The 16,209-nt window shown below is 39.2% G+C and overlaps 1 protein-coding gene across 1 annotated transcript; it reads left to right on the plus strand.

Annotated features, from left to right (window-relative positions):
• The first annotated feature begins 213 nt into the window (after positions 1-213).
• Positions 214-15,119, plus strand: API5 (apoptosis inhibitor 5). Its single transcript, XM_019616104.1, has 14 exons — positions 214-282; positions 2,911-3,156; positions 4,136-4,229; positions 5,145-5,210; positions 5,541-5,692; positions 6,609-6,815; positions 7,332-7,436; positions 8,080-8,169; positions 8,747-8,928; positions 9,079-9,172; positions 9,960-10,016; positions 10,954-11,030; positions 11,389-11,525; positions 13,014-15,119. The coding sequence occupies exons 1-14, from the start codon at positions 214-216 to the stop codon at positions 13,091-13,093; spliced, it is 1,656 nt and encodes a 551-aa protein (XP_019471649.1). The 3' UTR covers positions 13,094-15,119.
• Positions 15,120-16,209: the final 1,090 nt, after the last annotated feature.

Raw genomic sequence — 16,209 nt, forward strand, 5'->3', positions numbered from 1 at the left:
GCCGCAGGGGCGCCGCTGCGATGGGGGGTGCCTCCGTGATGGCTGCGTGCGGGTTTCCACGGCTCGGGGCAGGGTGGGGAACGACCTTTACGGCTGCGATCCCGCGGGTGGGAGGGGAAGGGGCTGGAGCAGCTCCCGCGATGGATGCTCTTCGCTTAGATGCGGCGTCCCGGCTATTTAGGAGTCAGTAACTAGAAGCGGGCTGCTCGTGGCATGGGGACCGCCGGGTTTCGCCTGCCGGGTTCGGGCCTTACGGGGGATTTCGGTAGCCCTGCTGGTATGGTGAGGTGCTGTTACAACACGCTAAGTGGGAAAGTAGCTTTGCGTACTCGTAGCTAGCAGTGGATTGTAAGTATATACTACGACACAAGGTTATTTGGGCAGTCCGTTAAGGTTTTGTAGTTTGTTTTTAAAGTTAGTTTAAACTCAAGTCTGTTGACTTTGCTTGTGTAACTTGCCCCAGTGAAACAAAGATGCAGGCAGGTCAACAAAAATATGAGTTGAGAGTGATGATATGGAACTAAAATGTTGGGAGCTATGAGGAGAGAAAATAAGTAGGTGCCATAAATGCGCTGTTTTACAAATGTGTAGTCGCTCATCATTTTGACAGTTGTGGGTAGCTTTTGTAAGACAGGAATGGCTGCATGGAGTAAAACAAACTCCAGAATGGCTACAAGTGCTGCCTATAGCAGGGATCAGTACCCCCAGAGCTGCCAGAACCTCTCAGAGTCAGAAGAGGGTGAGTGGAGAATGATGGATCCTGGTGCATTTTCCACTTACAAGCTTCCAGAGCCTCTTTGTGATTAGTGTATTGTGCTGGGTTGATCTTCACTAGTCTTCTCTGACATTTTTTTTAAGTGATTGTATTTCTGGCATATAAATGTTCTGTGACAAAATGTTCCGTTGCTTTGTGAAGAAATTACCTTCTTTAAACTTCTCATTTCATAATCACAATGTCTCTTATTTCTGGATTCTGAGAAGCAATGAGTAATTGTTCTTTATTCATCCATTTTATCCCTCTCTATTATCCGTTAATAACCCTGTAAATGTGATGTCTCACATTCTTTGACTATAAAAAAAACTCATAGTCATGCTGTCTCAAAAATGAAACTTTGAACATGAGGAAAAGAGCAAGGAGACCACTAGAAATATAACACTGAATGGAGTAATTTAAAGCACCGGAAGTATTCATCTTCTAAAAGTGTTTCAGTTGTGAAAAAGACTGATAGGATGAGTCTACGTCACAAGTAGAAAGAAGGTGAGAATGTCAAAAGAAAAAAAAAAAAAACAACTGTCAAGAAGTGGTTTAAAATAAAGAAGACAACGCACTTTTCTATAACACTTAAACTTGTCATGAGCTGTTATGAAGTATTAATCAGTTCAAGAGCTGATTAAGAGAAATCAGTGGATGAGTGTCAGCTTTTAGTTGTTCAGAATCTCAGACATTCTTGTGTTACTGATGGGGAAGAAATGCACAAAAGTGTGGGATTACTCTTTCTGCAGTTGGCTGCTCTTTCTTGGGCATTGATTGCTGCTAGATAGGTGGTAAGACAAACTTCTGCCTCAGCTGAGTACTAGGAATAGTTAGCATGCAGTAATAGAAATTCCTGAAACCCAGGCTACTCTATTTCATGCTTTTGGGATGCTTTTTAAGTATATGTGAAGTTTAAGCAGTTTGTTTCACAAAAAGTCATTATTTGCATGCAGTCTTTGAATTTGTAAGTGTAACAATATGTATTTGATCATTAATTTGTGCTGGCTCATTCATGCGCATGCTGTGCTGTACAATGTAGGGCAGGTCAGATGAGGGTGTGGGTCAGTTGGAAAACAAACTTTCCTTGGTAGTTTTCCTTCCACATCAGTGTCTTTGTCTGGTTCAGAATCTGGCACTGCAAATGGGTGTCAAATGGAATAAGGAGAGTTTAAGCAGCATTGGTCCTGAATATTAAAATACAGCTTGCTATAAAGGGAGTAAAAGCAGCATATTGCTTTGTAAATTAGTATCTCTACTTGCTGCAGGTGAACTTCTGTATGGAGTAGGGATGATGATATATGTGACTCTTAAGAAACTCAGAGCAGATAAAGGAAAGCGTCCTGTACTGTTGATGTTGCTCTTCGAAGTGGAATACACTGCCTAAATATTCCTTTCACAACCATGAAGAAAATTAATGATAGAAGATGCTGATTTCTCCTGGCATCCTAGTGATAGTAACTTTTATTTCTAGCAGAAGGTCTTCCTCCTCACGGCAGGGGGTAGAACTGGGTGATCTTTAAGGTCTCTCCCAACAAAAACCATTCTGTGAATAGCTAACCACAACAAAGGCTTGAATTTATCATGAGGGTTCGGTCAGAAATGCCTGTGTGATTTGGTTGGAAGAGCTGGATGGAGACTTTCCACACTGTTGCTTAAGGGCCGGTTTTTCCTCAGTATTTCAACTGCAGCTTCATTTATTTATCGCATCCAATCTTTGCTAACGGATTTTTCAAAACCCTCATACATCAATTCAGCTGTTCAAATAGATGCCGAAGATGCTTCAGAGCAATAAATCATAGAAATCACTCATGATTTGTTACAGTTGTACAGTTGTTGGGAGAGGTAGCCTCTGCATAAGAGAGCGGACAGAAGCCAGAAACTTGTCGGGAAAATAATGCTTAAATTCAGTGAAGAAGGTGATAATGTAATTCCTTTAGTCTGCGCTAATCTAATGACAAGTGGCATGTAAGAGCTGTTAGCCTTAGGGCAAAGAGTTTTTGAACAGTAAGCACTTGAACAGGTACTGGAACCAGAAGAACGGTACAGTCAATAGGGACAAATTTTATTGGATCAGTGAAGTTATATTGCTCTAAGAGAGAAATGCACTTCTTTGTATGAGACTTGAATAATTCAGTTCGTTTTAATAGGTGCAATAGAAGAGGAAAGAGAAAACTCTTTCGTTTCTTAAGAATACACCAAGATTTTTTCTATTTGCATATTCTGTTTTTTTCTTCTTCCAGCACAAGGATGCCTACCAGGTGATCTTGGACGGTGTGAAAGGAGGCGCCAAGGAGAAGAGACTTGCAGCCCAGTTTATTCCAAAATTCTTCAAGCATTTTCCTGAATTAGCTGACTCAGCTATCAATGCCCAGTTGGACCTCTGTGAGGATGAAGACGTTTCTGTAAGAATGGGGACCAGAAACTTCTATCCAGTTGCTATGACGATTTATATTTTGTTCTTATTTTCCTTTCTTTTTTAGTTTCTTAGCCTGTGTCTAGGAGGGGAGGGTTGGCCTCTGGAAGCCTTAAACACGTAGTTGTATTCCTGCAATAGAAAAATCTATTGTGTGATGGTATGGGAAGATAAATCATTTTTCCTTTGTCTTTTCACTCCCATCATTGATCAACAGAATAGTTCTATAGAAAGAAGCTTAGATATGGTTTCTTTGAGTATCTATTGCATTTCTCCTTTCAAAGCACTTTGTGATAATGGATTCCAATAAATCTTGCTGGAAGGCAAGAAAATTTCCTTTGCACCTGAGAATCATAAGGTTGTGATTCTGGCTTCACGCAGAAGTCTTGAGATGCTTTGTGCTGCTTCTTGTTTTGAAATAAGCTGAAACATCTTTGGTGGCTGGATCTTAAAAGATGTGAGCAGATGATTGAAGGAGTTTTGGCCATGCTGGGGAAAAAACATCATTTCTCTGCATACGCACCATTGTAACAGTATCCTTTCCATTAGCAAATAAGACTCCATAATAACTCAGATTCCAGCCCTCTGTTGTGCTTGTTACTTAAACTGTTGATCAGATTAATTATTCTGTGAATGTAGTTGCTGGTCAAATTGGCTTTTCTCCAGTTCTGCTTGAATCTAAGAAAAATATATTTTTTTCTTCTTCCAAAGTACTTCTTAATAATTTTATAGCAAAGAGGGTGGTTGGACTGTCATCGGAGTCTGACAGATGAACATCACTGTGAGGATATGATGCTCATGCTAAGAGGATATGTGGTCGTTTTCTCAAATTTGGCTGATTTTCTTTCCGCCGAACTTGATATGGGAGTTAAAAGATCCAAGTTCTTTTGTACTCTTTAATCTTTCTTTTTGTGGTACTTTTCCACAATTTTCCATTATTTTTTCTTTTGATGGTGCAAACTCCACAGATCCGGCGCCAGGCAATTAAGGAGCTGCCTCAGTTTGCCACCGGAGATAATCTTCCCCGGGTAGCAGACATACTGACCCAGCTTCTGCAGTCAGGTAAGAGATGCTCACCTGGAAATGTATGCAGTTGGTTCTGTTTTCAGTTGATTGATTATTTTGCTGCAGAGCAGCCTGTCCCAGTGGCACTCACACCCAGCTGTTGCTCCTTTTCCCCTCTTTTATTTACTCTCCCGTTATGCTGCTACTCTTGTGAATTATTCTGTGAATTTTTTGTGAATTATTATTGTGAATCTTTTTTTGTCTTGAACCTTTCTCATTCAAGTGCTTTTAAAGCAGGTGAGGAAGATAAATCTGCAGTTACAGACTGTGCTAAACTACCTTCTGACCAAGAGCTATTGGATTTCTAATCCAGAAACCTTAACAAAAAGATGGAATGTGTTTTTTACACAAAATATTGAATTTGGAATTTCATATACAGTGTTTTTTTTAATAATTCAGTAGGCTTATGGAGTGCTAAATATTAGATGTTCAAAACTGTATTAAAAATGCATGCTTGAGTCTCTACAGTATTGCTTCTCAGAAGAGAAATATTTTTAAGGGACATGTACATATCTTAGTTTAGGGAAAATTGTTTCTTCCATTGGGAAATTCTGTAGATTAAAAGAAGGTATTCGTTTCTTTTGCCTGAATTTAATAAAGGCAGCCTTATTCAACTGCTCCTTAAAATTATCAAACTTAATGTGTTAAGACTTTCAAGTTTTCAAGCGTGTCACATTTGTACTGTTGGAGTTTTGGGGGGCAAGAGGATGAGGATGAGATGCCAGATGGCCTTTTTTCTTTTGACTCCAGCTTTCACAACCATGGCTATTTCCAAGTCTAATAGCAGTTAAAATACAAGTTACATTATTTATAATGCTGATGATAGAATCCTTCTTGATGGATATCAGAAATCTTTCTGCATTTATGTTTGCTTTTCAAGGATATGAATGTGTTGTTTTTTTTTCTTTGCAGATGATTCTGCAGAATTCAATTTGGTGAACAATGCTTTGCTGAGTATATTTAAGATGGATGCTAAAGGTAAAGGACACATTTTTCTGTAAATGTATTTGTTTAATACTTTCTATTACCTAATGCAGTGAGAGCTGGACCAAAATTTGTGCAGTTTTAGTGCAGTGCAAAAGTTAGAGATGTATTCATTACTTTGTTTTGCAAACAGTACTGAAATTTGTAATAGTTGTGGATCTGAATTATACAGAGCAGTAAAAGAATGGCATCTCTTATGTCAAACTATGAAAATTATTTTTAAATGTTTTATGGGGTCTTAAAGGAAACTACTATCTTCTGTATGGATGGCTCAGCTGCTAAGTTTCAAAATAATCGGTGTTTCCTGATTCATTCTCCTTTCAGGGACTTTGGGAGGCTTATTCAGTCAAATTCTTCAGGGGGAGGATATTGTGAGAGAAAGAGCCATCAAATTCCTCTCTACAAAACTGAAAACCCTTCCTGAAGAGGTACTGAATAAGGAGGTTGAAGAGTTCATATTAGCAGAATCAAAGAAGGTGAGCATCTTATGCTACAGGTTAGATATTATTAAACTATCACTGGCAATGTTTTGGAGGTCTGTTATTTAGAACCGGACACAGTAAAGGCTTAGTAAAAAGTGTAGCTTGTAGTCTTGATCACATGCTCTTACGAATTGGAATACTGCTGTTAGGTACCACCTCTCTCCATTCCTTTACACTGAAAAAGGCTCCTTAAGCTCTTCTCTTAGAGCACATGTTCCAGACACTGATGGTCTAGGTGGCTGGACTTCTGAAGCTTATCAATAGTTTTCTTGTGGTGAAGGACCCCCCTGCTAGGTGCAGTATTCCAGAATCCTCTATCCCCTTGCTTTCTTTAGCATACTGGTTATGCTTTTGCCAAAGCCCGGGATATTGTTCATCACTCAAAGAATGCTCTAATTCGTGCAGCCTCCTGTCTCCAGATTCCATGGTACATTTGCAGCAGAGCAGTTCCTCAGGCACTTAGTTCCCAGAATGTGTGAATGCAGGGCAGGAAGTTTTTCCCAGGTGCAGGACTTGGTATTTGTCCTTGTTAAATTTCATGAGATTCCAATGCACCGCCTAAGCTAAGAAAATAAAAATGTATTAAGACAATGGATACGAAATAGATAATCATTCAACATTTATTCTGCCTGAAACATACAGTTCTTTTAGGTAGGAAATTTGCCATAAGGTTAGTGTTCAAAAAAAAACAACCTGATTTGTGTGCAGGTTGATGGCGGTTACTTTGTCTCAGAGATTTGTGCAATTATACTGTGTGTTTTTCTGTGTTCCTTTAAACTTCCTTCTAAATAAATAGGAGATGATTTAAATGTTAGATTGTTGCATGCTTTATCTTTTCAAATCAAGTAGTTTTGGCTTGGAGGTTTGCAAATTACTACAATGGAAATATGTTTTCTGGTGTTTTATTAAGGTACTGGAAGATGTGACAGGTGAAGAATTTGTTCTATTCATGAAAATATTGTCTGGATTAAAAAGCTTACAGACAGTAAGTGGAAGGCAGCAATTAGTGGAGCTGGTAGCTGAACAAGCTGACCTGGAACAAACGTTCAATCCAGCGGATCCAGATTGTGTGGACAGACTTCTGCAGTGTACTCGACAGGCAGTGCCACTCTTCTCAGTATGTATTTATTTCTTTCATGTGAGAAGTAATGTGGAAAGTTGATAGCCGTAGCTCATCTTCAGTATTCTGAGTGATTACGTTAGAATGAAAACATACCAATACTTCTCTCTGCCTTTCACATTTTAGAATGTTGGAAGGCACCCTTTAAGCCCACGAATAAAGAGCTTTTATGTATTAAGATGTTTTCTTTCAAATTTAGATGTTATAGTCAATTATGACAAGATTCTGACACTAAGTTTGTATATGTGTTTGATTGATTCAGGTCTGATGGCAGGCAACTGCAGCATGCATTGTCCTTTTACCATGTTACAGGCAATCTTTTCAGCCCTTGTTGCAGAATGCCTTGAAGCGTAAGCTACCTTAAAAAGTCTTTGCATTTCAGAGTTAAAGATAAGTTGAATAAAGCTTTAAGGTGTATCTGTCTGGTAGACATTTACAAGGCTGGCAGAGTAATGGAGGAGAGTATTTAATTCATTCAAAAGGGTCATCTGAAGCCTGTCTTGTTTTCTGCAGAAGAACGTTCATTCCACAAAATTTGTTACTTACTTCTGTGAGCACGTGCTTCCGAACCTCAGTGCTTTGACTACTCCAGTGGAGGGTCTTGATATCCAGTTAGAGGTAAGACAAGGTTACAGTGTCTTTGAAATCCTGAGAAATATGCATCTGTACTGTTGGAAACCTATCTACACTAGGAAAATAATGTTTGCTGTATTGAGGCACAACTGAGCATTGACTTTTAAAGCATGTCATTTGTCCCAGCTTTTGAGACAAGGCTAGAATATAAATAGATCACTGTAATCATCTTTATATTGCTGTCAATTTTTTTGTAAGCATGTAGCATTTACTGAAATTATTGTTGCGTAGCTTGTGTTAATTTAGTCTCCTAAGGGAGTGGCTTAATGTCAGTAATTTTGCTTACATTAATCAGTGTTGCAGTTGCAGTTAAATCGTTATGAATCTCCACGTAAAGGTGAGCTATGCATGAGAGAACAAGATTTTTCTTTACAGAAAAGTGTTAGTATTGCTTGCTGAGACTGGACAGCAATACCTGTGTTTCTGTTTGGGCATATGAACAGACTGGGCATATTCCCACTCAAATTCTTTCCTGAGACCAGGAGTTTGATTTTATTTTTTTTTTTTAATCTGTTGTAGCTGACCTGTACTGCAACAACAATAATGATATGGTGATTTCATTTGGTCTGAAAGTTAAGCTTCCTTTCTTCTTTATTAACACATAAAAAACAGCTGTCCTTATGTGTAGGTCTTGAAGCTTCTTGCTGAAATGAGTTCATTTTGTGGAGATATGGAAAAGCTGGAATCAAATTTGAAGAAGCTATTTGATAAATTGCTGGTAAGACTAATTCAACTTTTTACTGGTGTAAACCACTAAAATAAACACTTTTCATCACAACAAGTTATGCTAATCCATTAATCTGTTTATCCTTTTCAAAAGTGGCTGTATCACTGGTAACATTCTCCACAATACAAAGACAAACAACATTTGCTATTCAGAGCCCTTCTGAAAGTAAAGAAAGGAATGTTGGTCTTAATCCAGTATACTTACAGAAAAAGAGGGAAAAAAAACCAACATAGCAATGAGAGACTCATGTTGAATCTCATTAAATGCTATATCTGTACTGATAGTGTTATACAAATTCTGCACTATTTCAGAAACGTTGATGCAGTTTGCTGTTGCTTTCTGTAGTAGAAGTGCTACCACAGTATCTCCTATGACTCAGAGGTGTCAGGGAACGAGTGTAGGCTAGCTGCATGCACCAGGACTTGTGGAGCAGCTCCACACATTAGTGTGGGGATAGGAAATTCTTAAATTGTCAGCAAAAATAAAGCCTCCAGTTCAAACATTGCAAGCGAACTGTCAATCTATGTAAATGTGCCTCATATATTTATTTCTCCTTTCTGTTCATTAGGAGTATATGCCGCTTCCTCCAGAGGAAGCAGAGAACGGGGAAAATGCTGGTGGTGAGGAGCCCAAGTTGCAGTTCAGTTATGTTGAGTGTCTCTTGTATAGCTTCCATCAGCTGGGTCGTAAACTTCCAGACTTCCTCACAGCCAAGCTGAATGCGGAGAAATTGAAAGATTTTAAAATCAGGTAATTGTTTAGGGGCAGGTGTTGGAATTCTGTTAAGAGGTGTTGCTTGAAGGATTTTTCTTCATGGAAAAATGTTTAGAACTTCATTTTGCTTATACTCTTATTTTATAGGAGTATGTAAAATTAACCACTTGCTTTTCAACTTTCTAGGCTACAGTATTTTGCTCGAGGACTGCAGGTGTATATTCGGCAGCTTCGTCTAGCACTCCAAGGTAAAACAGGAGAAGCCTTGAAAACAGAGGAGGTGAGTGCTGTGGAAATAGTGCCTATATAATTGAGCATCCAGAAATAACCATTGGTGCATAATGGTAGGCTAGCACCTGTTGTAAGCATGCAAATAGGTGAAGGGAACAATGCTGCTAATATCTATTGGTGCTTTCTCTTTAAACTTACTTGTGTTACCTATGTATTAGATGATTGATATAAGCTCAGCTTGTCCACTAATTTCAAAGACATGGTTTTATTTTATTTTTTGCAAATGAGATTATGGTTCATTATTAAAGTTCAGTTACCAACTACTAAACTTTATATTTCTGAATCCTCTCAGATATGAAATAAGGGAAAAGGCTACATTTAAATAAACTGAAAATGTTGCTTGGCATTGAGGACACTGCCTTCAACTTGGTGTGAGTTCTGCAGATTGACCAGTTTCAAAATAATCAAGAAGGCTTTGAATAATACTAAAGCTCTACTGGGGCTGCAGTTGTGATAATGGTTCAATACCCAATTGGGTTATTGTTTATCTTGCACAATTTCCTGAGCATTACTCCTGCATTGTTTTCAAGTGGGTCCTCTGGTGTAACTGCCATCTAACAACAGAAGAATGCACTTGGAGGAAGGGAGTGGGAATTACGCTGGAACATAACAAGGAACTGGCTGTTGTAGAGCTGCTGGAAGCCTAAAAAACTGTAACCTTGAAAGTGTGCACACGCCTTTCACTACTGCTACAGCAGCTCACTGAATAGCAACTGGTATAATTTTAAGCTACTGAAATAGCAAGTATTCAGTGGTAATTTTTTTTTTTTTAACAGAACAAGATCAAAGTGGTTGCTTTGAAAATAACCAATAACATTAATGTTTTAATCAAGGTAAGTCTTAACATTATGAGGAAATAATAAGTAGATAAGTACAGTAACCTAAGGAGAAAAAAGGGAATAATTTGAAACAAATTGTATCATGTTAAGTTAGTCTTTGTTAGTCAGCTGAGTGTGCTGCCTACTCTTCTGGTTCTGAAGAGACGTGGATCTGCTGCTTCTGCTCCTATGCTACTGCTTGGAAAGGGTATGTATTGAGGCCCTTTTTAGTGGCAGCAGTTGCTAGCAGGCATAGATAACCTTGTTTTAAGGGAGTGTGGATTATAGCTGAGCCTTCTTTCCTTCTCATTCCTGCTGTGCTAGAGACAGGTAAGGAATAGTTCAAAGAATTGCAAAGAGATGTAAAGGAAGGAAGAAGCAAAGCAAACTGCTGTTTAGAGCTGTTTTCTCCAAACAGTCCGGAAGAGATGGGCTGAAGAAATATACTTTTATCCACAGACCTTGAAAACATTCTTATTTCTTTGAACAACATTTTTAAAACTTCACCAACTTCACTAGCTGCCTTTCTTCATATCCTGTCCCTCATCTTTAACCCATGACCACAAACTAAATTTTGCCCATGCTATCAAGAAGCTTTTTTTTCACTTTCACAACTGGGATATCAGATGTGCCTGCAGGAGCCATTTAGTTCTTTAAAAGATGGTAGGGTTTTTTTTTTGTATTTTTTTGCATAGGTAGAGAAACAAAGTGTATTTTTGCAGTATAAGGTGTGATTCTGGTAATTCAAATCTCTTTTGAATTTCCTACTAAAGGATATGGAACTAAGATAGTTAGCTTCGGTTCCCTTCTCTGCCACAGGATTTTAAAGGTTTGAGTTTTAAAACTCTTGAAAGGCAAGTGCTATTCTGGAGCCTCAGTGGGCAACTAAAACTTTGAGTGCAGTGGATGTGGATTTGACTGAAGAATGAACTGTCCAATTTTGTCTCCACAGGATCTCTTCCACATTCCTCCTTCTTATAAAAGTACAGTCACACTGTCCTGGAAACCAGTACAGAAGGCAGATGCAAAGTAAGAGGTTTTTCGTTAACAGCAATGATGAAAAAAGTGTTGTTAACTTCTGCTGTTCACAAAACACAGATTCCAAGCTGTGCGTTTATATACACAGCATGAGTTAAAAGTTTCACAACCAAAATTGAAACCCACCCTGAAAGGATTTAAGGCTGTGATAAAATAATCTTGGTCTTGCTTTAGGGATATGATAGACTGAATCAACTAGAGACTAGTCTGCTTCCTCTTCAGAATTATTATTCAGAACATCTTCAGTAGTTGCTGCTAGTTTACAGTCGTTAATCTTTGAAGCTGAATAGTCATTCCTGTACTTGTCACCACAGGGGTAAAATGATCTGTTTTTGTTTTCTTCTGTCAGTCAAAAAAGAACAAGTGAAGATACAACCTCAAGTTCACCTCCAAAGAAAGCTTCGGCAGGACCAAAAAGGGATGCCAGGCAGATATATAATCCTCCCAGTGGAAAATACAGTAGTAACCTGGGCAGTTTCTCTTACGGTGAGTTAGGCAGCTTGGAAAAACTTTGTCCAGTTACAGTTGTGCCTTTTGGGGTGGGGGGAAAGGGCAAATTAAGCACATTCTTAGAGCGTCACATTGTACTGTCACCAATTTTTGTGTGTAATGACCTTTTCCTAATTGCTGATCAATTAGTGTTTGAGTGCTATCAGCCTATATAGACTGTAATGTGACTTGCCAAGTTAGTTTTAGTATTGTTTAAGTACATAAGCTTTTTAAGGTAACTGTTTCTAGTGCTTTATCTCATAATTGAGAACATACCCTGAATTTCTAAGTGGCAGATCAGTTTCTGCAAGTGACCCCTGTCTGTCTTATGACTTGACCTGTGTTCAATTTTTCTTATAGTTATTGCAACGCTGCAGCTCTTTTCCAAAGCTTTTAGGATTTGTCAGATGTGCTGTGCATGCTCCCAGTGTCAGAGTCAATCTATCTTTCTGAAAGTTGTTTTTGTGGGTGAAATGGGAGAGCAGCTGCAGGCTGGATGAACAAGTGCAACAGTGGCAGCAGCCTGTTCTCACCATCTTATCCAGATGTCTGTTGGGCCTACTTCTGCAAAGTAAATGGCTTGCCATGACAATTTATCACCTATGCCCATAGATTAAAAGAAAAAAAAACTGATACGAAACATTGTCTTACATCTAAAAGAAGAAGGGGAAGTCTGAGGATTTTTTACTGCAGACTTGAGCTGATGCAGTTTTGTACTTTAATATAAGCTTGTAATTATAGCAGTTATAAAAACTAGAAACTGCTTAGTTTGCTACTGGGTTGTTTTTTGTTTTTTTTTTAATATTGAGATGCTCAGGCCTCTCATCCACTTTAAATTTCTGTACATTTTAAAAATATGCCCGTGGTTCTCCTCATAGATTAAAAGACTGTACATGAAGAGAAAGCATAGAAGAGGAATGAGAGTTTCATTCACTTTTTTTTTTTTTCCACTGTCATCAGATTTGCTCTTCACAGGGAGGAACAAAACATCTTTTACAGTATAGAAGATAGTTTGTGTGGTGTCCAGTTATACCTAAGATCTTTCATTTGGATATACATTAGGGTACCAGCCTAACAAAGAAACTTAAGTATGCTCATAACTTAAGGATAGAAAAAGGCAGGCTGAAGAAGTTGTGAGTTTCCATCATTTTATAAAATCCGTAGGAGCAAGTCAGGTGAACGTATGTCAAGATCAGCATGGTGTTATTGGACTGAAGGATGAACTACATGGCCAAGTGAAGTTATTTACAGCCCAATTTTCAGGGCTAGCTCAGTCACAGTACACAGAAAGACTGTGCTTAGTTTAAAGAGGCTGGTTCTCCTGACATCCTTTTACAATTAGCACTCCAGAGCACAACTCAGATCTTAACAAGCAAGATTAACCTCAGGGACTGAAGTCAGCCTTAATACCTCTAGTTATTGCTGCTTAGTTCTCATCGGTATACAGCATGAAACCTGTATGAAAAGTTTTGATTTCTGTTTCAGAGCAAAGAGGTGGTTTCCGGGGTGGACGAGGAAGAGGCTGGGGAGGACGTGGCAATCGTAGTCGAGGAAGAATCTACTGAGTAGACCGGTGTATCTTCCCTGGTCCCAGTGGGCTAAGGCGAAAGTACGCTCAGCAAAAGATTGCTTGGAGTATTGTTTCCTTCAAGGACTGCCTTCCGCTAAGACTGATTTAAATGTTCTTTATACCTTTGTATGTATGATCTACTTTTCTAACGGACTACAACTTGTCCATAGTGAAACTACAACCGTATTTTTGGATGCTTACAGTCAGCAGTTTTGGGTTCTTGTTTTTGAAGTGTCTTCAGGATTTATTCAAAATTGGAAAAGAGCATAGATGTTTTATCAAAATTTACATCTTGATTGTTTGCATATTAACCTAAAAATCAGCTACCGCGTTACTGATAGTATGTAATTGATTTTATGTATGAAGTAATGGAAAGGAAAGGCATGATTACAGAGATATGTCAGAAAAGCTTAGCACCTAAAGTAATCCTTTCCTAGTCTGTAATCGTATTTTGCAATATGTGGAGAAGAGTACCATTGTTAGATTTGCTTTTATCTACTTATAATGAACTTGACTGAGAGACCTGCTGGTTTTTTGAAATTTGCAACTTGGTTGGAAATTTATTTTGCTTGTAGCATGAAGCAGTCCTTCTACTTAGAAAAATGGAGAGTGTGGTGTTCTTTTGTTTTGTACATCTTACTCTTCTCCGTGCATTGTAATGCAAAAGTGGTGTTTTGCAGAGGAATTTTAAATGTTTGATATGAGTACGTGCATATAATTATGCCATGAAATTACAGGAAATGAACAGGAAAAACACAACAATAAATCACTAGAATTGTTCCAGGAATGGGTAAAGACTGATGCAGTGATTAAGCTTTGTAGACTGGAGCTGGACCGTAGCGGTACCTGGCTCTTGTCTGTGTTTTGCAAATTTCTGGGTTAGTTGGTACTCAAGGGTTGTGTTTTTGTTTTGTCTTTTTACCAATACAGTTGCATTTAAAAATATATAAATAAAATTGTATTTTGGGTAACATTCAAAAATTCCAGCAATGTAGTCGAATTCAAGTGGAAAAATTAACAAATCCATGCTATTGCTTTTTTCATAGCAACTTGGAGTTCTTATTTACTGGTGTACACCCAGAAAATACAATGTAAGAGCACAATGCTTTTTTTTTATTCTCACCACTTAAAATTTTTACTTCTCAGGTCACTCAACATTGTAAAGGGGTTAGCTGATAGTAAAAGAAAAAAAAAAAGTTGGGGCAGGGGAAGAGAATTTCTAACAAGACTTCCAGGGCATGTTGATGTAAAATAGCTTAGGTTTTAGAAGAATGAAGATCTTTTCTTATCCTCCCTATTTTTTTTCTGCAGTCATTTGCTATCCACATATGAATGCTTGAAAGTGATGTTTTGCCACCTAGTTCCATTTGTATTTGCTTGTGAATCTGACTCAGGTGTCTTCAGTAACACTTCCATATTTATCACTGCAATCAAAAGAGCAGAATACCAGAATTATGTCAAAGTTGGAGTTATTGACCAAATTGTGAGTCTTTTTTTGCTCAACTCTGGAGCAGCAGGCATTAAACTTAGGACATTCCAAGACATGGGAGCTTACTTGTACTTATGAATATATGCCAGCTGCAAATCATATTTGTCTCCAACAAATTTAGCAAAGCATTTTTCAAGTACAAATTCATGAGATCGAAGTGTCACTCTGAAAACAGGCACTAGATGGTAATAAGCTTTCATTGAAGGAAAAAATACGTTTTGCTCTTGTGGCTATAATTTGTTGTCTTGAGGAGATTTAAAAATGTAATCTCCAAGCCTAAATGTAGCTTGCATTTAGACTAATAGCTAGGCTCTAGCAGCTTATTTTCTCACTGAGTTTGGAGTCAGTTTTCATGGGGCTCCTGTTTTCCAGAGATGACATGCAAAGTTCTTGTAGCCTCAGAAGTAGTTAGATTTTCTCCCTTTCGTACTTAATTTTAATGCAGTGAGTTCTTGTGGAGACACCTGTTTACCATCTTGATGACTTGTAAATGTTCCCTTATGCTTTTGGAATAAATTCATTTTGTAATTTTGTTTGGCTCATTGTTTTACAGTTACTCTGCAGCATTTTATGCTGGCTTAGTAGCAGGGTGCTGTGCTACGTTTTGGTTTGGTGACTCACTCGTGAGATTGCCGTAGATGTATTGGGCTGTTTGTCATTAAGGAATATTTATCAAGACTGTATTAGCTGCTTCAATGTGAGTAATTCAACTTAAATACAAAATCTTGGACAGGCATTTAAATATTCAGCACAAGTTGCGTGTCTCACAGATCCATTATATTTTATTTGGGAATGTATTGTGAAAAGGAAACATCACACTCACATAATATTCTAGATGTTGGCAGTGCAATAAAATATGTTGGTGTCTTGACAGCAACAGCAGCTTGGAGTAACGGCCTGATTTATTTGGTGAGGAGTGCAGCATGCCTCGTGTGAAAACCTGGGCAAATGTAAGTACCACAGCTGTGGGACTGTATTCTCCATCCGTCTTTAAGGGAACGCAAACCCTTGTGTTAGCCAACTGCTCCGTCAGCATTTGTGAACTTTTTTCTTAATTGTAGGTGCTGGGCGTGTGTTACAGGCACGTTTTTCTGTTCGGCAGGGCTGAGGAAGGCTGGCGTCCTGAAGGAGCGCAACTGCTTGCAACTCGGCTACAACGGAGGGAAAACTGAATGTGGAAATCCTGGTTGGGCCTGGGAAAGCGTGACTGCAGCTGAGCCGGTGTTCCTCGTGGTGAACGTGGATGCCGTCAGCTGGAATGGAAATGAAAAGTAATTCAAAAGCATTCGAAGTAAAGGCGGACTACCTCCCGGACGGCCGCCTCGCGAAGCCCGGCCCCGCCCTACTCCCGAAGCCCACCTCCCAAAATGGCCGAGTGGGTGTTTCCGGTTCCGGGTGGTGCGGGCAGGCCGGGATTGGGGAAGATGGCGGCGGCAGTGGCGTCCGGGTGGGGCGGGCTGGGACGGGCGTGGGTCTTCTCCGGCTGGGCGCTGGGCTTGTGCTCGTTGCTTGGCCTCGGGGACGCGGCCCGCCGCCGCCACCACGCACTGGGTGGTCACGGAGGACGGGAAGATCCAGCAGCAGGTGAGGCCGGGAGCGGGGGGCGGCCGGGAGCCGCGGCG

The sequence above is a fragment of the Meleagris gallopavo genome, chromosome 5, assembly GCF_000146605.3.
Source record: "Meleagris gallopavo isolate NT-WF06-2002-E0010 breed Aviagen turkey brand Nicholas breeding stock chromosome 5, Turkey_5.1, whole genome shotgun sequence".
Classification (NCBI taxonomy): domain Eukaryota; kingdom Metazoa; phylum Chordata; class Aves; order Galliformes; family Phasianidae; genus Meleagris; species Meleagris gallopavo.